This window comes from Leucoraja erinacea, chromosome 6, assembly GCF_028641065.1.
Source record: "Leucoraja erinacea ecotype New England chromosome 6, Leri_hhj_1, whole genome shotgun sequence".
Classification (NCBI taxonomy): Eukaryota; Metazoa; Chordata; class Chondrichthyes; order Rajiformes; family Rajidae; genus Leucoraja; species Leucoraja erinaceus.
In genome coordinates this window covers 48,197,470-48,223,094 of record NC_073382.1, presented here as the reverse complement: position 1 = coordinate 48,223,094, position 25,625 = coordinate 48,197,470, and the positions used below count along the sequence as shown (strand labels likewise).

The 25,625-nt window shown below is 41.2% G+C and overlaps 1 protein-coding gene across 2 annotated transcripts in view; it reads right to left on the bottom strand.

The window, feature by feature from the left end:
• The window catches only part of LOC129698087 (mitochondrial intermediate peptidase-like), a 77,995-nt gene that overhangs the window by 29,499 nt on the left and 22,871 nt on the right, over nt 1–25,625 (bottom strand). For both annotated transcript variants that reach the window (XM_055636952.1, XM_055636953.1), the window contains 7 exons: nt 21,624–21,777; nt 18,389–18,466; nt 16,138–16,342; nt 14,385–14,494; nt 12,305–12,379; nt 10,455–10,574; nt 373–494 (listed from right to left, as the gene is read on the bottom strand). In XM_055636952.1, coding sequence (XP_055492927.1) covers nt 373–494; nt 10,455–10,574; nt 12,305–12,379; nt 14,385–14,494; nt 16,138–16,342; nt 18,389–18,466; nt 21,624–21,777 — 864 coding nt within the window. The remainder of the gene's footprint in view (nt 1–372; nt 495–10,454; nt 10,575–12,304; nt 12,380–14,384; nt 14,495–16,137; nt 16,343–18,388; nt 18,467–21,623; nt 21,778–25,625) is intronic.

Sequence of the window (25,625 nt, the reverse complement as noted above, 5' to 3'; positions counted from 1 at the left end):
TTCAGCTCAGAAACAGGCCCTTCAGCGCACAGAGTCCGCGCGGATAAATGATCACTCCGTACACTGGCACTATCCTACACACGAGGGAAATATATAATTTTATAGCTGAAGCCAATTATAAGCTTGGACTTCTTTGGGGTGTATGTAACTAGTTCTGTTCCTGTATTATTTGCCGACAGCCTTCTAAACTCCCACTCATTCTATAATTCCCTTTTGAATGTTCCAAGTGAATTTCCTCGATGATCATTACGCATCTCCTTTTACATAAATAGATGTCTCCTGGTTCTCAAATTTTATCATCGTAATTCCCATTTCTTTTTCATTGATCAAAGAATACAATGCAATTTAATTCAATTTCCCCCTTTTTTTAACCTGTTAAGCGGGTCCTTCATGAAGCATTGCTTCCAAACCATCGACGCCACGGCTCTTGACATAAGGTAGGAGTAATATTTGGCACCATATCCAACAAGGTGGCTAAAACGCAGCTGCCAAGCCTGAAAAAGGAAAAGAAAACTGTCTTTAACTCATCTTCTGAATTATGAATATGTAATATATGCACAAACAGACTTAAATTAAACTAGTTACAATATTTCAATCTAAATATGTAGCTTTAAATTGAATAATTCAAAAAGGTGGTATAATTTCTAACCTGGAGGGAAGTTAAACATTTCCTTTCATGTGCAGGAGAAATAGAAGAGCACGAAATATGCAAATGCAAAAATGAATCATTAGAATGATTTTACAAGATAAAGGGATAGGACTGAGGAGCAATAATGTAAATTCCCTGCCTGGCGGGCATGTTCCCATTGAAGAAGAGAGAAGGCTGCTTCTTTGCAGAGTTCTTAATGATTAATAGAATAGATAATTAAAGCCCAAAGTCAGAGACAAGTTACCTCACTCGTGGGCAAAACCGCAAAAGCAAACAGCTAGTGCTGTGTTTGCAATGGAAGAATGGAGGCAATACTATGTGGAAACAAACTTATTCTGTGCAGGAATAAATTCCATGGAATAGGCTCTCTACGGAGATAATTTAATTAATTTACATGATCGTTCAAACACAAAGGATGTCGATTAATTTACTACAAAAAAATTTTTTTTTAAGAAATTCCCTGCAGCCAGGAGAGGCATATTAAAGATTCTTTGTGCAAAGAATCTTGAAAACTAAATCTTGCAAAGAATAATTGCTCGAGATCAGTCTGAAGAAGGGTCCTGACCTGTGATGTCACCTATCAATTAAATGCTGCTGAGTCAATTTACCTGCATACATGTACGTCTTTGGCGTGTGGGTGGACACGGAAGATCTCAGATAAATCCCGCGCGGTCACAGGGAGAATGTACAAACTCCGTACAGACAATATCCGTAATCAGGATTGAAACTGGGTCTCTTGCACTGCAAGGTACCAACTCAGCCGGTGCACCACCGTGCCAACCCAAATTGAGTAAGACCCAGGGTGTTATGGACTGTTGTAAGAAGGAACTGCAGATGCTAGTTTATACCAAAAAAATTACAAAAAGTGCTGGAGTAACTCAACAGGGTCAGGCAGCATCTCTGGAGAAAAGGAATAGGTGACGTTTCAGATCAGAACCCTTTTTCCGACCAAAAACGTCACCATTTCCTTTTCTCCGGAGATGCTGCCTGACCCATCGTGTTATAGTCTGGCTCTTATACACTTCCCTTTGCACACTGCATCATTGCCAACTGCTTGAAAGAAAGCATAAGGTCAGACGTGGAACAGACCTGGTTCAACAAGTTGCAGAAAAGAGGGCACCAGTGAATGAGGGTCAAGTTGGATTCTTGGTAAGGATATAATTTGGGAGTTACTGTGCAATGGCAATCTGTGGGCAAAATGGGTCACCAGTGTTGGTCGTGTGGAGAGGGCGCAGGAGAGATGGTAGGTAAGGGAACCCACTCGAGTGTGGTACCCAGCCCAGCTGGGACCTGCACTGGGAACTGTACTATTAGTGAAGAGAGCACCCAGCAATAGGCACACTGTGTTCATAGGGGAATATATTGATCTAGTCTAATGAAGGTCTAGACCCAAATCACTTAACCATGTTCTCCAGCGATGAGATGAGATCGCTTCTCAATCTTCAAGGCAGTGTCAGCCTAGTCTACGTAATTTCCCCTCATACAATAAACCTGCCATCTCAACAATCAGTTGGGAGAATCTTCATTGCACTGTCTATTGGAAGCAGGACTATATAATTAGACCAACGCATCTCAGCTTTTGTACTCAAATCCACTTGCAGTAAAGACCAATGTAGCTTGGGCTCTGCAAAATCTCTGCCAAATCTGCATATTACCTTTCAGCGATTCATACACAAGGACAATCAATAGCTTTTAATTTGAGACTCAAGGAACTGCAGATTTTACAAAAGAAAGGACACAAAGTGGTGGAGTAACTCAGCGGGGTCAGGCAGCATCTGGAGAAAAGGATTAGATCTGAAGTAGGGTTCTGACCCGAAACATCACCTATTCCCTTTCTCCAGAGATGCAGCCTGACACGTCGTGTTATAGACTGGCTCTTATACATCATGCAGAGACGACATTTCAGATTGTGGTCCTTCTTCAGACTGATTATAGTTGGAAGGAGAAAGTTGGAAGGGAGATGAAGGTGGGACAAAGCCTGGCAAATGATAGATGGATACAGGTGAGGGGCATGGATGCACAACAGCCAGAGATGGGAAGACGGCAAAAGATTGTGAGATAAGGAGAAGGTGTGTGAAAAGTGTAAATAAAGGAAGGAATATAGTTGAACATGCAGAAGGGGAAAAGAGTGCAGGATAGTGGGTGAAATGGGTGTGCATCCAGGTGGGGCACAGGGGACAAAGGCCAGAGAAGGGAAGAAGACAAACGGCTGTGAGATTAGGACAGAGGCAAGAAATGGGTTCATATGTTCATAAATTATAGGAGCCGAATTAGGCCATTCAGCCCATCAAGTCTACTCCACCAATCAATCATGACTGATCTATCTTTCCCATTTCAACCCCATTCTCCTGCCTTCTCCCCATAATACCCAACACCATTACTAATCAAGAATCTGTCAATCTCCACCTTAAAAATATCCATTGACTTGGCCACCGCAGCCATCTGTGGCAATGAATTCCACAGATTCACTACCCTCTGTCTAAAGAAATGTCTCCACGTCTCCCGTCTAAAGATACAACCTTTTATTCTGAGGTTATGGCCTCTGGCCCTAGAATCTCCTTATACTGGAAGCATCCCCTTCACATCCACAAGTGAAGCCAGTGAGAGGGAACAAAAGCCAGAGATGGGAAGATGAGCTTTTAAAACATATTTAGTTCTATTTTTTCTATCAATGTGGCAATTGTATATTTGTATTCCATTTAGCATGTCTTTTCCAATTTATGCGGGCAGTCTAAATCTCCCGAAGCCTCCTTGCATCCCTCTAATAGCTCACACTGCCACCTAGCTTTGCATTATCAGCAAACTTGTATTTCATTACGATTGATTGCCCTCAGGCAAGTCACTGGCATAGATTGTGACCTGCGAATCTGTTCTGACCAAAGATCCTATAGCAAGCAAGGTAGATCACTCGACGAAAAAGACGTAGTACGGTCATGGGCAGAGTCATGGGTAATTTTCGGCCACATTTCCGTAACCGGCTTCCGTCTCCGCAACAAAGATCCCATAGCGGAGCAAAGATACTAGTGCGGGGACGGAAGCCGGTTACGGAAACATCCTCGTAAAAATAAAAGTTATTTAGTAAAAATCTTCTTGTCATTTTAGGAATTATAATTTATTAACACAAACTGTTCCCCCACAATGTTGATTACACTGCGAGTCTGGTCGGGTTATGGAAATGGATGATAAAAAGACCCACGTTCCGCTCCGTTGCATACTACACGTCAGCCCATTGCATTTAGGAGTTGCCTATCTTGCTTCACTATAGGATCTTTGGTTCTGACCAGTCTCCCAACCGAAAAATGATCCAATGCTCCACTTCTCTCTTATGTCCATTAATCAATCTTCAATCCACACCAGTTAATACCATGCATTCTAATTATGTTTGATTTTCTAGTATTGTCCCATTTCAAAACTACTTAAAGACTAAATGCACATCAACTTGCTCTCTTAATCCTTCTTAACAGCAACAAATTCTAACAGATCTTGCAAATATGATTTCCCTCTGATAAATCAACATCACCTTCCCCCAACCACTTCCTCAATAATAGATTACAGCATTTTTTAGCACTGATGCCAGGCTAACCGATCTATAGTTCCCTATTTTTTCAAAAACCTCCATTCTTAAAAAGATAGAGTACATTTGCCAGCACAAGAGACAACAAAGGAGGAATTTCTTTGGTCAGAGGGTGGTGAATCTGTGGAATTCTTTGCCACTGAAGGTTGTGGGGACTCCATAGCCCTCTGTGGCAATGAGGTAACTCAGCAGTAATCCATGTTCTCCAGAGATGCTGCCTGACCCACTGAGTTACTAATAACTCAGTACTTTGTATCCCTTCAAGATATTTCATCACTGATTTTTAAAAAAAAGAAACAGCCAGTGATGTAAAAATTGTCTGAAGATAGTTCCCTACCCAAAACAATGCATGTCCATTTCCCTCCACAGATGTTGCCTGACCGCCGACTTCCTCCAGCAGCTGGAAAGGATGTTACCACTAGTGGGAGAGTCTAGGACCAAAGGTCATAACCTCAGGATTAAAGGGCACTCTTTTAGAATGGAGGCGAGGAGGAACTTCTTTCGTCAGAGGGTAGTTAATCTGTGGAACTTATTCACATTCCAGAGGGCTGTGGAGGCCAAATCAGTAGATATTTTTATGGCCGAGATAGACAAATTCTTGATTAGAACAGGTGTCAAAGGTTATGGGGAGAAAGCAGGAAAATGGGATTAAGAGGCAGAGACCAGCCATGATTGAATGGCGGAGTAGACCAAATGGGCCAAATGGCCTAATTCTACTCCTATAACTTGTGAACGTTAGTTATTTCCTGAAGATTCCAGCATCTGCGTTACCTCAAGTCCCCATTTCCAGCAATGTGAATGAACTAACTTGCAGAACAATTATTTAAAGGGTGAAAAATGTAAAGAAGCACATTTATCCTGGCATTTGTGCTCTAGCAGCAGCACCTGCTGGACAGATGTGCAACTAATGGAAAGTGAAGGCTTGCGTCTCTGTAATCTCAGTTTTGGATGTGCTCATAACTTTACCTTACTGGTTTGATGGCAGTGTTGTCTACTTCACACCTGATACTGACATAGTGCTAGAATATACACGCCATGGCTAAAGTGTATACAAGTATCCTCAGTCCAAAGTCTTAAGTGCACAAATCCTATTCAGCCTCCTACCCCCCCCCCCCCCCCCCCCCCCCCCGCACTTCTAGTAACAAACAGCAGCCTAAATGTCTAGTGAAAATAATGCAATATCCTAACTGCAGCACCAAACTAATTACGAAAAGTAATCAACAGCTTGTCCATTGTAATCTCTTTAAATATTGAAATCCTGACGAAGTACAGAGAATACCCCAAGATAGGCAAGTAAAAATACCTCTAAAATATCACAATCACTAGAAAAAGGTATATATTGAGGAGGAATCTACTTTGTCCACTGAGTCAACGCTGACCATTGATCACCCGTTCACACTAGTTCTATGTTATCCCACTTACGCAGACAGCCTTTACACATTAGGGGCATTTTACACACTAGAGGCAACTTAGAGGCCAATTAAACCGCAAACACGCACGTCTATGGCATATGGGAGGAAACGCAAAGGAAGCCCATGCGGTTACAAGGAGAACGTGTAAACTCCTCACAGACAGCAGCTGAGGTCAGGATCGAACCTGGGTCCCTGGCGTTGTGAGGCAGCAGCTCCACCAGGTGTGCCACTGGGGTGCAGCAGTTTCATTATCATTGTGAGGGAAGAACAGCTGTTAGTAACTAGTACAACATGCTATGTGGTGCACTTTGGAACTAATGGCTGAAGGGAACTGCAGAGTGAACCACTCGCTAACAGCATTATATGGTCAGCCGTATAATGGTGCATTAACCCGACCTTCACACCTGCAGACGGCCCCACCAAAGGCAAATATTTGCTGGAAGTCAAATGGCAGCATGTCCAATCTCCAGTCTGCGCAATGGACTCTCTGTCCAGGAGCAGGGCTCAGGCATGTAGAGCCAAAGGGCATATTGCATTTGATGTCTCAACCTTACATCAGCTATGAACGTATTTGTCAACCTCAATGGGAAAGAGCGCAAGTGCATATTTAAATCTAAAAATTGATAGTGATGCTTTTATCCATATTAGTTAAATGCACTTTGAACTAGATAGATTCATGTTTTTTGTGGGGTTTTATTAACGCTTTTCTTTATTTGAATCTATTTCAACTCTGTTTCCAAAAGCCTTTAATAATCAGACATTTTAGCAATTATTAAAGCCTTTGCTGGGGGCCAACATAAGCAGCAGCTGCATCGTACAATCCTAGCTTTACTTAAACTGCCTACTTTTAATAGGGCATGTGCTCAAGCTTATTCATCATTCTTACAGGGATCAGATCTGCAACTGCCTCAAGCTCTTGGTTTCACTTGGTCTTCCACAGAAACTTTAACATTTTAATTTCCCCCCTCCCCATCCTAAAATTATGAGTTTGTGCTTACTCTTCCATCATATTTATATTCTGTATCATTCAATATACTTTTGTTTTCATCCATGTAAAGGATGACATAAAATATTTAAGATATGATTGATATTTATAAGACTTATAAGGGGTCTGAAGAAGGGACCCAACTCAAAATGTCACCCATCTTTTTTTTCCCCAGAGATGCTGCCTGACCCACTGAGTTACTCCTGCACTTTGTGTCTATACACTTGTAAGATAGTATTTATCGCCCAGCCCATCTCCCTCAGAACATTGATGCAATTGTACAGGGTCTTGGTGAGACCACACCTGGAGTATTGCGTACAGTTTTGGTCTCCAAATCTGAGGAAGGACATTATTGCCATAGAGGGAGTGCAGAGACGGTTCACCAGACTGATTCCTGGGATGTCAGGACTGTCTTATGAAGAAAGACTGGATAGACTTGGTTTAGACTCTCTAGAATTTAGGAGATTGACAGGGGATCTTATAGAAACTTACAAAATTCTTAAGGGGTTGGACAGGCTAGATGCAGGAAGATTGTTCCCGATGTTGGGGAAGTCCAGGACAAGGGGTCACAGCTTAAGGATAAGGGGGAAATCCTTTAAAACCGAGATGAGAAGAACTTTTTTTCACGCAGAGAGTGGTGAATCTCTGGAACTCTCTGCCACAGAGGGTAGTTGAGGCCAGTTCATTGGCTATATTTAAGAGGGAGTTAGATGTGGCCCTTGTGGCTAAGGGGATCAAGTCAAGTCAAGTCAAGTTTATTTGTCACATACACATACGAGATGTGCAGTGAAATGAAAGTGGCAATGCTCGCGGAACAACAAAACAACCAAACAAATTATAAACACAATCATAACACACATATTATTTTTCATAATAAATAATAGAAGGAAAAACGTTCTGTACAGTTAGTCCCTGGTGAGAAAGGCGTTTACAGTCCGAATTGCCTCTGGGAAGAAACTCTTTCTCAACCTCTCCGTTCTCACTGCATGGCAACGGAGGCGTTTGCCTGACCGTAGTGGCTGGAACAGTCCGTTGCAGGGGTGGAAGAGGTCTCTCATGATTTTGTTTGCTCTGGAGTTGCACCTCCTGTTATATAGTTCCTGCAGGGGGGTGAGTGAAGTTCCCATAGTGCGTTCGGCTGAACGCACTACTCTCTGCAGAGCCTTCTTGTCCTTGGCAGAGCAATTCCCGAACCAGATGGTAATGTTCCCGGACAAGATGCTTTCCACCACCGCTGCGTAGAAGCACTGGAGGATCCTCGGAGACACTCTGAATTTCCTCAATTGCCTGAGGTGGTAAAGGCGCTGCCTTGCCTTACTCACCAGTGCTGAGGCGTGTGATGACCATGTCATATCCTCAGAGATGTGGACTCCCAGATATTTAAAACAGTTCACCCTATCCACAGGATCCCCATTTATACTCAATGGAGTGTACGTCCTCGGATGATGTGCCCTCCTAAAGTCCATGATCAGCTCCTTCGTTTTTTTGATGTTCAAGAGGAGGCTGTTCTCCTGGCACCAGAGTGCTAGATCAGCCACCTCCTCCCGGTAGGCCCTCTCATCATTGTCTGAGATCAGGCCCACCACCACAGTGTCATCAGCAAACTTAATTATTGAATTGGAGCTGAACCTAGCCACACAGTCATGTGTGTACAGGGAGTACTATAGGGGGCTGAGGACGCAACCCTGGGGCGATCCTGTGCTCAGGGTGAGGGACTTCGATGTATTCCCTCCCATCTTGACTACCTGGGGCCTGGCGGTGAGAAAGTCCAGGACCCAGGCACACAGGGAGGTGTTGAGCCCCAATTCCAGTAGCTTCCCGGCCAGTCTGGTGGGGACTATCGTGTTGAAGGCTGAACTGTAGTCTATGAACAGCATCCTCACGTAGCCCCCCTTCTGGCTGTCCAGATGGGAGAGAGCGGTGTGCAAGACCTGGGAGACCGCATCGTCCGTGGACCTGTTCGGACGGTATGCAAACTGCAACGGGTCCATGTTCCGAGGGAGGAAGGCGCAGATGTGATTCTTCACCAGCCTCTCAAAGCATTTCATGACTACCGAGGTAAGTCGTGGGGGTATGGAGAGAAGGCAGGTACGGGATACTGAGTTGGATGATCAGCCATGATCATATTGAATGGCGGTGCAGGCTCGAAGGGCCGAATGGCCTACTCCTGCACCTAATTTCTATGTTTCTATGTTTCTAATTGAAGATACAAAGCTCTGGAGTACTCCTGAGGGACAGGCAGCATCTGTGGAGAACATGGATTGATAACATTTTGGGTCAAGGCCCTTCTGAAGGCTGAAGAAGGGTCTTGACCCGAAACACCACCTACCCATGTTCTCCACAGATGCCAATTGAAGTGCTGAGTTACTCCAGCACTTTGTGGCTGTTTTTTTTTGTAAACCAGCATCTGCAGTTCCTTGTTTCTACATTGATGCAACCATGTAGTTTACTTCAGTGTTGAGGTGCAGCTCAATTCACTGAGGCAGCAGAGTGACGCAGCTAGTAGAGATGCTGCTTCACAGCACCAGAGACCCAAGTTCAATTCTGACCTCGGAGTCTACACGTTCGCCATCACCACATGGGGTTTTTTTTCCGGGTATCCTCCCACATTCCAAAAGATGTGCATGTTTGTATATTAATTGGGTGGAGAGTGCTCAATTCAAAGCAACCTTTTTCTTTTTTATCCATTCACCTCAACATTGTACACTGAATTTTAAAACAGAACAAATATTCAGACAAGTATTCTCTTCTATTCCCCATATCACTCAACCACAAAGACTACAAAGATGTGTAATAAGCCCTCTCATTTTCCCAAAACACTTTGCTATTTTAAGGACATTAATAACATTTACCCTTCTGAAAAAATATCCATCTACAAAGAAAATAGCAGTCTGCAGGCTTTACTTTTCAAATACAATCTATACAAAGGTTCATGTCATAGGAGCCAAATTAGGCCATTCGGCCCATCCAGTCTACTCCGCCATTCAATTATTGCTGATCTATCTTCCCCTCTCAACTCCATTCTTCTGCCCTTGAAAAAGCTACTTTTCTTAACTACTAAACCAGGTTCGCTTCTTAATGAACAGACACCACACAAACTGTTTGGTAGACCAGTTCAAAACTTTACTTAACATCGGCCGATGGAAGGGAGCGAGAATTCCAGCTAAGTGACCAATGTAGACACTCGACTGTCCTCGGTCCCCTTCCCTGAACAACAGAATTACATTGCCTTAAATAGGGTTTTTTTGTCCCCTTAGCACATTCCACAGACATTAGTCATGGTCAGAGGTGCAGGAAAAGGTTTCCACAGAATGCATCACATCAAAGGCCTTTTGTTTACATGGTACAAGATATACTAAAAACATTGGCCATTTGTTTTAGGTCATTTTATCTTCAACGAGATCACCCTAGCTCTTTTCGCTGCTTCGTCTGTCACTTGGTCCCTCATAAACATAGGCCATTTGGTTTACGACATCTTACATCAAAGAGATCTCTCTAGCTTCTCCTCTCTGCTTGTCACTTGGGAGACAATGTTATAGGATTTATTATCTCACACACCGCAACCTGAGGAAAGCCTAATTTGACACTAAATATAAGATGTAAGCTAGCCCAGAAGCCAATTTAATATCTTCTTATATTTTTAACTAAAATTAGGCTTCATCACCCTCTCCCCCATAACCCTTGACACACTCACTAATCAAGAACCTGTCAATCCCCACTTTAAAAATACTCCATCTGCAGCAATGAATTCTATAAAAAAAACATTGTATATTTATCGCAAACTTGGCATACTGGTTCTGAATTGTAGATAATTTAATATTTATAAGTTTTTACCGTGTTTTGTACATAAGGCAGTCCATAAAATTTCTCCTGGGTTTCCTTTAATATTTCAGTTGTAGATTTTGGTAGAGGATAATGCCCATGGTAGATCTGATCCAGGACTGAATAAAAGATCTATTTTAAAAGAAAATATATTATTGTTGCAAAAAAGGCCAACTTTATTCAATGCTTATTTGATCAGAACCATTCAACGACTAAAAGTCCTCCAGCATTTGCAACCTGCTTTGAAAGTTTTCTGAAGCATTTTGGGGGTATTGCGTCTTTTATGGATGTTTTGAGTCCACAACATAAGCAATTCTTATCCAAAGCTATCCAAGTTATATGCAAATACGAAACAATAAATTGGACAACAGTATATTAAGTGGCTTCGGAGTCTTTTGTGGCAGAGAATTCCACAAGTTAACCACCGTCTTACAATAAAATGGCTGGACAGGTTAAGAAAGGGGTCGATACCAAAAAAATCATGTGGTATAAATATTAACAGAATTTTTCAAAGTGATCCCAGGGATGCAGGACTTCAGTTACAAGTCAGAGTCATTTAATGTGGAAATAGACGTTTTGCCCAACTTGCCAGCTCTAGGGGCTAGTGGAGTCAAGGGATATGGGGAGAAGGCAGGCACGGGTTATTGATAGGGGATGATCAGCCATGATCACAATGAATGGCAGTGCCGGCTCGAAGGGCCAAATGGCCTCCTCCTGCACCTATTTTCTAGGTTTCTCTATGTTTCTATCTACATTAGTCACACTTGCCTGTGCTTGGCCCAAATCCCTCTAAGCCCATCCTATTCATGTACCTGTCCAAATGTCTCTTAGACGTTATGATAGTACCTGCAATTCTCATCCAAACAAGGGTTCTTATCCAAGCATGGAATGATTGAAGCTAGGATTGTTCATCAAGGAACAAAGGAGATCATGTGACAAAATCAGGAAAGGTATCGATGTTAGATCGAGAAAATATATTTCCCTTGACTGAGGGATCGAGAAGTAAATGACGTGGCAAAACAGCTAAAAGTGATGTAATTTGTTTTTAAACGCAGCAAATATTTAGGGTTTGGAATGTACAGGCAGGGTAGTAGTTCAATTTGGCCGGCAAAAGGAGCTGGATAATTATCTATATTGAAAGCAGAACCAGTTGGATTGCTCTTACATAGAGGCATCATTGATCTGAGAGACCAAATGGTCTCTTTGGACACCACAAGCAGTCTGTGATATATTTATCACAGAGGATTAAAACCAGCCCATACCGAGGTCTCATTACGTGTAGGAAGGAACTATAGATGCCGGCTGGGACGGCGTTCTGGTGGCTATGACCCGAGTCCGGGGTTCAGCCGCGGGCCAGCAGCTGCGTCCGCTGGACTGGAGGGCGGCAGCTTCGACCACGCCGGGCCGCGGTGTTTGAGCCGGCCCGTTTGAGGGGTTCGGTGAGCCGCGGGACTGTTTGTGCCATCGCCCGGTGGGGAATCGCCTCAGCGCAGAGGGAGAACAGGAGGGAAGAGACTGCAGCCCTAAGATTTTTGCCTCCACCACAGTGAGGAGGTGCTTGGAGGATACACTGTGGTGGATGTTAATTTATGTTTAGTGTTGTTTATTATTGTATGATTGTATGTATGACTGCAGACACAAGTCTGAACAAGGGTTTCGACTTGAAACATCTATTCTTTTTCTCCCTACATGTTGCCTGACCTGTTGAGTAACTCCAGCACTTTGTGTCTATCTTCAGGCCTAACAAATTTAACTCTACAGGTGGAATAACATCTGATTTTATATAGATAGTCAAATATTTGAATTTAATCACCACAATTCATGCTGGAAACGTTTGACAATCTAACTGAATATTTACCTACCTGAAGTTGAAGGTCTGCAGCAGCACAAACTTTCTTGGAGTCACAGAGCCGTGATACCATATTCTGAGGTAATGGCTGAAAAAGGATTTTAAAAGTGAACATTTTGTGTGCTTTTCTTTCGTTTGAATGTATTGCGCAGTGTAATCAGCAAGCCAGAAACTTATTTTTGTTGAATTTTTTTAGTTTACTTCTAAGTACAAAAGTGTAGACAAAATCACGTAAATGCTTTCGATGGTGTGACCATCTGTACCCATAATGGAGCTGGCCGAGTCATACAGTTAGAACATAGAACCAGGCCCTTCAGCAATACTTGCCCATAACGATCAAGACGTCCCGTCTACAATATACCCACCTGCCCATGTTTGGTCCATATCCCTCTCAATTCTTCCTATACATGCACCTAACCAAATGCCTTTTAAATGTTGTTACTGGTCCTGCCTCAGCTACCTCATCTGGCACCTCGTTCTGTATACCCACCACCCTCTGTATGAAAATGTTGCCCTCAGGTTCCAATTAAATCTTTCCCCTCTCACTGTAGACCAATGTCCCCTAATTCTTGATTCCTCTACTCTGGGTAAAATACTCTGTGCATTTAACCGATCTATTCCCCTCATGATGTTATACATTTCTCTAAAAGATCATCCCTCATCCTCTTGTACTCCAAGAAAAAGTCCTAACCTGCCCAAGCTCTCCCTCCAGCTCAGGTCCTCACGTTCTGGCAACATAGTCGTAAATTAGAGTCCACCAAACTCTGCAGCTTCTTGCGTTCCCATGCGTTAGAACAGATATGCCAAACCATGATACAGCAAGTCAAGTTACTTTCTACAGTGCATCTGTAGAAGTTTGGAGGGAAATGTTGAATTTCTTCAAAGTTTAGAAAGGCAGCTACCTCTCTCCACCGCTGATCCACTAATGAAAACTGGCTAATTGGCTACCAAATTCCCCTCTCTGAAGTCAATTAGTTCCTTTGTTTTGTTGACGTTGAGAGAGGTTTTGTTGTGGCACCACTGGACATTGGGTATTTTTTAGAGATTGATAGGTTTTTGATTAGGGGGGGGGCCAAAGGTTACAGGGAGAAGGCAGCCGATTGATTGAATGGTGGAGCAGACTGGATGGGCCGAATGGCCTATGTCTTATGGTCATATGTCTCATGTCATATGTGAGAATGAATTCCACAGATTCACCACCCTCTGGCTAAAGAAATACTTAATTTCCATTCTACAGAGACGTCTTTTATTCTGAGGCCGTGCCCTCTGATCCTCACCACATCCACTATCTTGGCCTTTCATTATTCAATAGGTTTCAATGAGTTTTAGTTCTTTTATCAAAACAAAAATAGCCAGACAACCTTTGCCCTCAGCTTTGCACCCATTGAAAGTCCACTGAGGTATTCCGGGTTAGTAGCACATCACCTGAAGTCAACTCAACTTTCAATCGTCAGTTACTTCACAGCTGCCTAGGATAAGCTTTGGTGTTCGTCTGCATTGGCCTATAGTTGGTCAGGAATCACACTTGCCAAACCACAGTAAACCCTCGTTATAACAGACCACAGGGTGGAGGGGGACATGGTGTTAGTTATTGTCGTTTGTCCGCTACAACCAAGCAAGGCGTTCGCTCCAACCACCCAGCGGTCACCCCGTGAAACGAGCTGTTTTCAAATACTACGTTTTTAAACGCTAAAAAAGTATTTTCTGTTACTGCCGAAAATACTGAAGAGTGTTTGATGCATTGTTTAATTGAGTTAAGTGTCGACAGAAGTGATTGCTTGTCAATTTAAATGCAGTGCCAATTTCAATGCCCTGTCGCCGCAGTGTAACTAGCAACCTGTGTTCTTAAAGAGACAAACCAAAATCAAACCAGAACCAAAATCCATCTTAAGGAGGTCTGTAATAACAAGGGTTTACTGTACCCACATGGAACGTTCACATGAATTTCTTAGCTTTAATAAAAAGGTTGTGCCAGCAATAGTGTAATTCCATTGACAATGCAATTTCTTATTTTATTAATACTGTGATTATGTTATTCTGTAAGGAATACTAATGAATATATGGAAATGTGGTTACATGTTCAATTTCCGTACCTCTCCTGTCTGATAATGTCGTGCAAACTGTCTCACCACTCGATAGTCACTGGCAAAATATTCCATTAAAATTGAAGGAACTTCTGCAAAATCAGTAGGACATCTTGTACCTGGGAGTGGAGGAGGGGGAAGGGGGAAATTCCACAGTAAATATAAATTAAGCACCAAACCAAAGGACTAGTCAGATGAAATTGAAAAGGGAAAATGTTGGAAATACTCATTACACTCCATCTGTAAAAATGAAATTAATGTTTCAGATCGATAATTCTTCATCTTCACGGGACCACACGCAAGAGATTGTTAGAAAATGTGACTATAATGAAACCTGTAAACATAAACAATGCTGGTGGTGTAAGCAGCAGAGTTGGATCTTCTGCTAACAGAATTATTAAGGGATTGGACACGCTCCATATAAAATTATTAAGGGGTTAGACACGCTGGATACAGGAAACATGTTCCCGATGTTTGGTGAGTCCAGTACCAGGGGCCACAGTTTAAGAATAAGGGGTAGGCCATTTAGAACCGAGATGAGGAAAAACATTTTCACCCAGAGAGTTATGAATTTGTGAAATTCTCTGCCTCAGTAGGAAGTGGAGGCTGATTCACTGGATGCATTCAAGAGGCAGTTACATAAAGCTCTTAGGGCTAGCAGAATCAAGGGATATGGGGATAGGCAGGAATGTGGATGATCAGCCATGATCACATTGAATGGCGATGCTGGCTTGAAGGGCCGAATGGCCTACTCCTGCATCTATTTTCTATGTATCTATGTAATCGGCTAGTTGTCCAAGCTCAGCAGTCACCCGCCATTAGAACTCACTTTTTCTTGCAGCAGGTTGACAGACCCAGTCTCCACGGAAACGAGATCCCAGCTAATCAGTGAGGGCATTTATTATACAGGTCCTCCCATCCCAGAATGATTTTGACAGTTGGTAAAACAATATCCTCAAGATGTTAAAATTATCAAAATGCTATAATTAAAATTGTAAAGTTATTGAAATTAAACTACTAAGAAAATTGTTAATTTAAAGTAAATCAATTGCCATTTCTTCCCATTAAAATCAATGAGCCTGCTGGACTATCACCAGTACACTTCTTGCCTCATACCGCTGGAAACCCAGGTTCAATCCTGACTTTGGGTGCTACCTGTGTGGAGTTTGCATGTACTTCCTGTGACCTTCCTCCAGGTGCTCTGGTTTCCTCCCACATCCCAAAGATGTGTGGGTTTGTAGGTCAATTGGCCTCTTAAAATGTGCCCCTAATGCGCAAGGGGTGGATGAGAAAGTAGGATAACATAGAACTACTGTAAATGGGTGATTGATGGTAGACGTGGAGTTGTAGGCCGAAGAGGCCCCGTTTCCTTGCTGTACCTCTAAACTAAACAGAATTTAAACTAAACTATACATCTGCAGACTATAGCACACCTAGAACACTACAGGAGCATTCCAAGTGCCTTGGAGGTGGCTCAGGCTCTGCAAACAGCTGAGCAGTTCAGGAATATGCAATCTGTTGCCAATTAAACAGGTGAAAGCCAAGCACATCTTCCATCTTTTCAAAGAAGATCCAGCCCATTGACAAAGGGAGTGGGACGGCATTTATAAGAAAAATTCCATTGCATGTACTGCATAATAGGGCTATTGGAAGGTATCTACTTAATCTATAAACTGTAGAAACAAGGAGCTGCACTTTAGACTTAAGAAATTCAGCGCAATTTCTGATGATATAACCAGTATACGGAATGGAAATGACCTACCAGTGACATGTTGATATCTTGTGCGGCCCAGCATTGAATGCATGGCATGGCCCATTTCATGGAAGAGATTCTCCATCATGCCAGGGGTTAGTAGTGTTGGGGAGGAGCTTGTTGGATGAGGCAGACTAAGCATCAGTACGACGATAGGAAGTTGATACTCCCCGTTCTCCATTAATCGACCTCCCCGAATTGTAAAGTGGCAATCCTTAAACAAATACATTAATGCTGTTAATTTTCTGCGATACCTCCGGTATCAAGAACTTCTCACAGGCAAGAAAATACACAAGCTACATGTCAATTCATAACGTTCTCATGATAACAAGAACACTAAAATGTGCATGCACTTTGAGTGTAGAGTAAAATTTGAGGGACATGGAATGTACACGAGGAGGCAACTACACGTGATTTTTCTGGTGTGACCCAAAATTTGGAAAGGGTTTGACTTATCTTGAAATTAGTTAAGCATTAATTTAGGGTGGCTATAGAATCAAGAGTAATGACAGAGTTGAATCAGTATTCTGCCACGCTGTGTCAAATGTTAGATTTGGGCGACAATAACTGAAATACAAACCAAAAAAAGTAGTAAGTAAACAACTGCAACTGTTGGAAATCTTAAATAAAATAGAAAATATTAAAATGAGCAGGTCAGGCAGCATCTGTGGGAAAAACAAAGTTTATGTGAAAAGCGAAAAACATGCAGAGGGTAAAATTTCTGCATTTATCCCTGTTTACAAATGATACCCGACCTGCTAGAACGTGTTGTCAATTTTTGTGCAAACTTTGACAAGTAGTAAAAGTAGATGTTGGAAGTAGTGTAGCACCGACATCTAGATACAACTAGTTATATTATTAGTGCCTTTTAACAATTTGATTATATGCTGCCTTTTTTCCTTTACACAACTTCAAACTGGTTACCCGAGTGGTGTGATTATTCATTTATACTCTCCAAGAAAACAACTTTAAAAAAATTGATAAACTGCACCCAACATTCATATTACCTGGGCTTATTCAAAGTAAAAATCATTAAATCATTAATTGTCAATGGAATTCATATCCAAATATTTGATTGGTCATGTCCACAAAGGCACACTTGCGTAATTTATGATTATGCCATAGATTCAGAGTCATACCACAGGGAAACAGGCCCGCTAGTCCAACTTGCCCACAGCAACCAAGTTGCCCTATATACACTAGTCCCACCTTCCTGCGTTTGGCCCACATCCCTCCAAACTGGGCCTGGGCAGAATAGTAGCAAAGCGGTAAAGTTGCTGCTTTACAAAACCAAAGACCCTGGTTCGATCCTGACTATGGGTACTGTCTGTAGGGAGTTTGTATGGTCTCCCTTTGATTGTTTGGGTTTTCCCTAGGTGCTCCAGCTTCCTCCCACATTCCAAAAACATATAGGATAACAGGTTAATTGGCTTCGATAAGTTGTAAAATTGTCCCTCGTGTTTGTAGTTTAGTGTATCACTGACCGGCATGGACTCAGTGGGCCAAAGGGGTTGTTTCCGCTCTGTATCTCCGAACTAAACCTGTATCTTAACTTCACCTACATGCCAAGATTCTATAACTCTTATTGTAATCACTGAACAATCTACCAAACTTTGTTTTTAAACTTTTTAATAACCACCACTCAACAGCGACATGGAGGATGGTGTTTAAGTTTTTCACTCTCATTTGCTTGAATAAAGTATTCTCAGCACAAAAGGTTAGAATTTCCAACATATTATCTCTTTTAATCTTGGAGCGAATGGAGTAAACACATTCATCCCAAATCACAAAAAAACTGGTAAACAAAATAAAATGTGGTAAACAGGTCCCATTTCTGACACCATGTAAAGAGCTCAAACTCACATAGGTTGAAACACAAGCATCTTTATTGTTCAGGTCATCAACTACACAGTGGGTCATCACACGTTCACACCGCAACTCGTACTGGCAGACAGTGGGTAGGATCTTACACTATGAATGTTATAATTAGGCGGGGTTACAATGACTAAGCATTCTAATTGGCTAACATGCTATAGCCAATCTACGTACAAATTACAAGCAAAGAATGGAGAGATCAGAGACAGCATGCGCTGTAATCTGGAGCAAAAAACAAACTGCTGCAAGAGCGCAGCCCCTCACGTAGCATTTGTGGATCTTAACCCAAATGTCGACCATCCCTCTGCCTCGCCACAGATTCTGCTTTACTTGCTGAGTTTCTTAGCTCATTTTCAAATAGCAAAGAGCATTAGTAAGAACGTACCTGATGGGGTTTGTCAGGTCTGTGGAAGAAATCACAGTAAATGTATCCCATAAGTCCATCAGTTTCATCAAGCACTGCCTAGAGAAGGAACATCAGAATGACTTACTTCAAAGTACAAACTTTCAGCAGATAGCAAAATCTCAAACTGCCTATGAAGATATTACTGCCAGGTGAAAACGCAACTAGGGACCAATTTAGATGCAGTTTTCCCACATGACAATTATGCCAATCTTTGAAGTAAAACAGTATGAATGAATACTGACACAAGGAACTACAGTTGTTGGTTTACAAACCAAAAAGATACAGAGTTCTGAAATAACTCAGTAAACCAAGCAGCATCTCTGAAGAACACGGTTGGGGAGAGTCTCGACCCTAAACGGCAGCTGTCCATGTTCTCCAAAGATACTGTCTGATGTGCTGAGTTGCTCCAATATTTCTTTTTTTTTTTAAATATGAATGAATACTTCAAGTTAATCTCCGCTTTCTCTCCCTCCCCTTCAAGAACAAACGGCGATACAAAGAAAAAATATAAAATATATAAAATTAGGGATATCAAAATTAAAGCACTTTTAAAACAGAGTCTTAAGCATTAAATTTAGGCACACATTCACATACAGTACGACATTACTTCTTCATTTTGTGGGAATAATTAAAAAAATCTTATTCTTTTTTTTTTTAAACTTAACAACTTGAATCATTTTGTTCCACACTTGGAACAAACATTTTGAGAAAAGGAGAAATAAGGAACAGCAGATGCCGGTGTACAAAGAAAGATACAAAGTGCTGGAGTAAATCAGCAGGTTGGGCAACATCTCTGGAGGACATGTAAAGGTGACCCTTTCGGCCTTCTTTCGATTCAAAATTCTCCCTAAATTTTGAGAATGTAAATCTGATATCTGTGCACATTCTTTTGCTGCTTCAGTTTCAGATAATTGCAAAGAGGATGGTTGGAGATGGGAACAAGGGAATGGAGTCTGTGACAGGGTCCAACATTAATGATTTGGCTTCACCAGCGTTTAATTAGAGGAAATTTCTGCTCATCATGTACCAGGTAACTTGATAATTTCATTGTCATTGGAGAGAAGATAAAGTAGGTGCTATTGAAGGGCATTGGGTGCACTGAGATAACAAAGGTGTGTTAATCCTTTCTGGCATGCAAGTTTGGGAAAGAGTCATGGCAGGTAGTTCCTTAGCTTTGAATATTTAATTAACATTGGAACCACGCAATCAGAAGGGAGCATTTTTGTTGTGCCCGTTTAGATGTTGTCAAGCTGGAAAGAGTGCAGAGAAGAAGGGTTTCGGCCCGAAATGTTGCCTATTTCCTTCGCTCCATAGCTGCTGCTGTACCTGCTGAGTTTCTCCAGCACTTTTGTCTACTGTCAATTTTCCAGCATCTGCAGTTCCTTCTTAAACAAAAGAGTGTGATGCATCCTGTTAAAATGCTTTCTTTTGTGCAGAGTAGAGGAATCAAGAAGCATGGGCCATATGTTTAAGGTGAGTGGGGGGAAGATTTAATAGGAACCCAAAGGGTAACTTTTTCCATACAGTGGGTGATCAGTGTATGGAACGTGCAGGTAGTATCGCAACGTTTAAGGAACATTTAGACAGGTACATGAATAAGACAGGTTTAGAGCGATATGGGCCAAACGCAGGCAAGTGGGACTAATGTAGATGGGACATGTTGGTCAGTGTGGCAAATTAGGCCAAAGGGCCTGTTTCCTTGCTGTATGAATCTATGACACTGTGTTCTGGAATAAAGGGTAAGGACTGCGTTAATCCTTTCTGGCATGCTACTTTAGGAAACAGAGTCATTGCAGACTGTTCTTTAATTGTTTGAATGTTTAATTAACATTGGAACCATGAAATCAGAAGAGAATTTTTTTGCACCAGGTCTACAGAGAAATAAAGAGAGCAAGTGAAGGAGAGTGTGGTCAGCCAAATCAAATGTGGCGAGGATGGATAGATTACCTTGGCCACCATGACGCCAAACGTAATCAGTGACTTTGATAACACACAAATTGATATCAACCTGACTAATGGAATTCAAACGAGTAATTTCTGAAGGACTGGTTATGAATTTGGGAGGTTATAATAAATTCAAGGATTTGACACCAGGATTGAGATGGGACAATAACGTGCAAGGATGGAATCAAGGCTGATTTTATTTCTTTAAATTTAATTTTAATTTTATAAAAAGGGAACAATAGCAGTACTCATTAACTAAAGGTTTATATTTACATGATGCCTTTCAGATCGCTTACAGTGTCTCAAAGCGCTTTCCTGCCAATTAAGTGTTTTTGAAGAATAGTCACTATTGAAGAAAACATGCCAGATTCATTTTTGTATGCCACACCAATGAAGGATATTTCATCTGATGAAATCTATGATGGCATTCCTATTCCTATTCCTAGGATTCCACCATAATCTATTCTTCCCAAATTTCCATCAACTCCCATCAGATTCTATGAATTTGGAGCAATTCAATTAACCTACTGCCAGCAGGTCTTTGGGATGTGGTAGGAAAGTAAAGCAACTAGTGGTAACCCAGTGGTCTTAGAAAGACTATGCAAACTCCTCACAGCCAGAAGTAAAAATCCAACCCAGTTTACTGTAGCTATGAGACAGCTGCTCTACCGACTGCACCAGTTTCCACCTCTCAACGAAACAATATAATAATAACCAGGAAAACTGTTATAGTTGTATTGATTAGGGAATAAATCTTAGTCAAGACATTGAAAGACTGCCACAATCATCTTGTAAAAGTAACATGGGTCATTTTGCTTCCCCTTGAAGTAACAGATCCCAGTTTAATGTCTCTACCAAAAGGTGTACTTTCATACAACAGTGATAGGCCAGCATAAACGTTTGAGCTGGAGTTGTCAGTGGGACCCGAACCTGCTACAATGGCGCCCAAAAAGTAACATAAAAAGGAAAGTTTGACACTTAGCAAATTTGTGGGAAAGGGATCAGGGGTGTAAAAATAGATCTCAAGCTAGATGAATTGACTGAGGGAACAAGGGCTATACCATTTATAAATTTTAACAAGAATATTGAAAATAAATAAGCCTTGGCGCAATCCATTCCACATTTATGTGAATAAATATATAGGCGGCTACAAATATCTACAGCTGAACTTAACCAATATTTTGTGATCTTTACAATGAATGAAATTTCAAAAACTTGGATTGAAGCAACCAAGAGCAGGAATATTATCGGAAGCTGAACCATAACTCACCAGTTTTCGTACATCTTCAGACCAAACTTCACCTTTTTCTGGTTGTTCTACACACAACGAGACGCCCAAGAGCTTTGTGAAAAGTAGATTTAATCCATCCATGCAGGCTCCCAAAGAAAAAAATGGGCTATAAAGACTAGGTTCTATGTTGTATCTGAAATGAGATCAATGGGGGCAATAGAAATTGTATTTAAAATGATATATTTTAAAAGCAGAAATGCAAGTGATATTATAAAAGACATAAATAAGATATTGTTCCTTACTCATGGCAAATAGGATACAAATAATTATAATTTGCATTTCAAAATTTAGAGAGTATGCAAAATAAATGTATTTCTTAATTGTCTCATAGAAACATGCAAACATAGAAAATAGGTGCAGGAGGCCCTTCGAGCCAGCACCGCCATTCATTGTGATCATGGCTGATCGTCCCCAATCAATAACCCGTGCCTGCTTCTCCCTATATCCCTTGATTTCACTAGCCCCTAGAGCTCTATCTAACTCTTAAATCCATCCAGTGATTTTGCCTCCATTGCCCTCTGTGGCAGGGAATTTCACAATTTCACAACTCTCTGGGTGAAAAAGTTTTTTCTCACCTCAGTCTTAAATGGCCTCCCCTTTATTCTAAGATTGTGGCCCCTGGTTCTGGACTCGCCCAACATTGGGAATATTTTTCCTGCATCTATCTTGTCCAGTCCTTTTATAATTTTATATGTTTCTACAAGATTCCCCCTCATCCTTCTAAACTCCAGTGAATACAAACCTAGTCTTTTCAATCTTTCCTCATACGACAGTCCCGCCATCCCAGGGATTAATCTCGTGAACCTACGCTGCACTGCCTCAATCACAAGGGTGTCCTTCCTCAAATTAGGAGACCAAAACTGTACACAATACTCCAGATGTGGTCTTACCAGAGCCCTATACAACTGCAGAAGAACCTCTTTACTACTATACTGAAACATTCTTGTTATGAAGGCCAAGATTCCATTAGCTTCCTTCACTGCCTGCTGTACTTGTAAACCAACTTTCAGTGACTGGTTATACAAGGACGCCCAGGTCTCGCTGTACCTCCCCCTTACCTAACCCCATTGAGATAATAATTTTCCCCCTTGTTTTTGCCGCCAAAGTGGATAACCTCACATTTACCTATATTATACTGCATCTGCCATGCATCCGCCCATTCACTCAACCTTTACAGGTCACCCTGCAACCTCCTAACATCCTCTTCACAGTTCACACTGCCACCCAGCTTTGTGTCATCCGCAAACTTGCTAGTGTTGCTCCTTATTCCCTCTTCCAAATCATTAATATATATGGTAAACAGTTGCGGCCCCAACACCGAGCCTTGCGGCACTCCACTCGCCACTGCCTGCCATTCTGAAAAGGACCCGTTCACTCCTACTCTTTGCTCCCTGTCTGCCAACCAATTTTCTATCCACGTCAACACCCTACCCCAATACCATGTGTTCTAATTTTAGTCACCAGTCTCCCGTTGGGGAACTTATCAAAGGCTTTCTGAAAATCTAGATACATTACACTGGCTCCCCTTCATCCATGTACAATCACATCACTGCTAAACTGAATCTATTGCTGGCTACAGCAAAGGTCCTAAGGAATTCTTAAAAGAGAAGAATGGCAACGGTAAAATTGTATAATTGTAAGAATTTAATAGAACTTTTGTTAAGTTTAGTTTATTATTGTTACATGTACAAATGTACAGTGAAAAGCTTTTTGTAGCATGACTTTATCTACAACAGAGACCATACATGATTGCAATCAAGCTTTTCACAATGTACAGATACAGGATAAAGGGCACAACAATTAGTCCAAGATAAAGTGCGATTAAAGGTAGTTCAAAATCTTCAATGAGGTAGATGGGAAGTCAGGTATGCATTGTATCTGATGAGAGGAAGGTTCAGTTGCCTGGTAACAGATGGGAAGAAACTGTCCCTAAATCGGGAGGTATGCATTTCCACACTTCTATACCTCTTGCCTGACACCATCCCCAATCTTTCAAAAATTCTCTTGGACAGATGCACCCGCACAATTAGGTTGGTTAAAAAAGAGAGGTACTAGAAAGACAGTACTAACAAATATACGTTGACTGTTGTCAGGCTCCCACAATAAATTATGATTATTGAGAAGGAAATAATTCTGCTTATGCCTTCCAGATAAATTAATTTGAGGTTTTTTAAAATTACATAATCTAGGAGAGAAGAAAACTGTTACGCAAATATATATGATTTAGTATTTTGTACATAGTTATTCTGTATTATTTAGCTTATTTGGTACATAATACTTGGTACATAGCTAGAACACAAAACCACTTATTTTTTTCTGTTTTTTATCAAATACTCATGCAATTCATTTGTCCATCAATATGAAAGGATTTTAAATATTGACTTTTATTTCAATAATTTCTTGAAATTATTTTCAATAATTTTGTAATTATTTTCAATATCGCTTCTCTTAGTTCACTATTTCAAAGAAGACAAATTATATATCTAATCTCAACCATCCTTTGAAAAAAAAAGTTAAAGACACACTGGATTATAATTTATACTTTCAGTTGACTTTCGGAGCAAGAAATATCATTAATTCAATCTCTTTATACACTAAATTTCACAAGTATTTTGTTTTCACTTCTTCTCGTTTCTAGTTAGACACCAGAAGATGCTCAAAGTAAAGCTCCAAGGTGAGCTTCAACATTTGAGTTAAACAGTTTGAACATTGTTTACTCTGATGATTTTAAAAGAGACAAACCAGGTAGCTGCAGTTGGCCTCGGGTTACACGGTGAATGGGGCACTCTCAACATCTGTAACTGCTGAATTTCTCTCAGAAAGACTATTCTTTTTCAACTATCAATCACCGTCAAGAAAATAATCTCTTTCCTCTTTCACTTGTCAGTCGACAGAGGAGTTTGTATTACAATACACTGCATGGAAACTTGAAAGAAAATTAAAATGTCAAGTGATACATGTCACTATGATACTACAGGGCAACAGAGATAAAACTAGGAAAATTCCCTCTCACAATTCACCCAATTATGAAATTCCCCTAATATGAAATTCAAACCCTTGCCTCTTGGCTAAAACCAAGAATTTGGATTACACTGCATGTTTAAGGCAAATTTCAAAGCCAAGCACTGGGGATATTTTAAACCATAATCTCTTCTTCCCAACATGAAAGCCCTATCGAGAACTCCTTCCAGGATTAAAAGAAAATTGTAGAATACATTTGATTCATGCAACTCATCATAATTAAAGTATATTGTGGGAGCCTGACAACAGTCAACAGCACACTCATTCTATACATTTGATTCATGCAAATCTGTCAACAGATTACATCTCATCAAATAAAAGAGATGTTGGTAAGGAATTTTGTATCCTTACAGTTGCTATACTTTTTAACCTAGCCTGTAATAATATCCAACAAAAATTAGACTTTAAAAAAGTCTTTCCTCAAGTAAAACCAACATTTTAAAAAGCAATTCTCAGTATCCCATAATAGTCATGGAGTAATAGTGTGGAAACAGTCCCTCCGGCCCAACTTGCCCACACCGGCCAATATGTCCCACTTGCCTGCGTTTGGTCCATATCCCTCCAAACCTGTCCTATCCATGCACCTGTTTAACTGTGTCTTAAATGTTGGGATAGTCCCTGCCTCGCCTACCTCCTCTGGCAGCTTGTTCCATGCACCCACCACCCTTTGTGTGAAAAAGGTTACCCCTCAGATTCCTATTTAATTTTTTCCTCTTCACCTTAAACCAATGTCCTCTGGTCCTCGATTCACCTACTCTGGGCAAGTGTGTGCATGTCCATGTGCGTGGCATACATCCAAATCGAATAAGAAATCAATTGTAAAACTTCAACACCAGTGGACGAATCACACAATTGATCTGCCACGGGAAGAATAAACCCACGCAGCTACATACATTGTGCATTTACCCAATCTACTCCTCGCGTCATTTTATACACCTCTATACGATCACCCTTCATGTT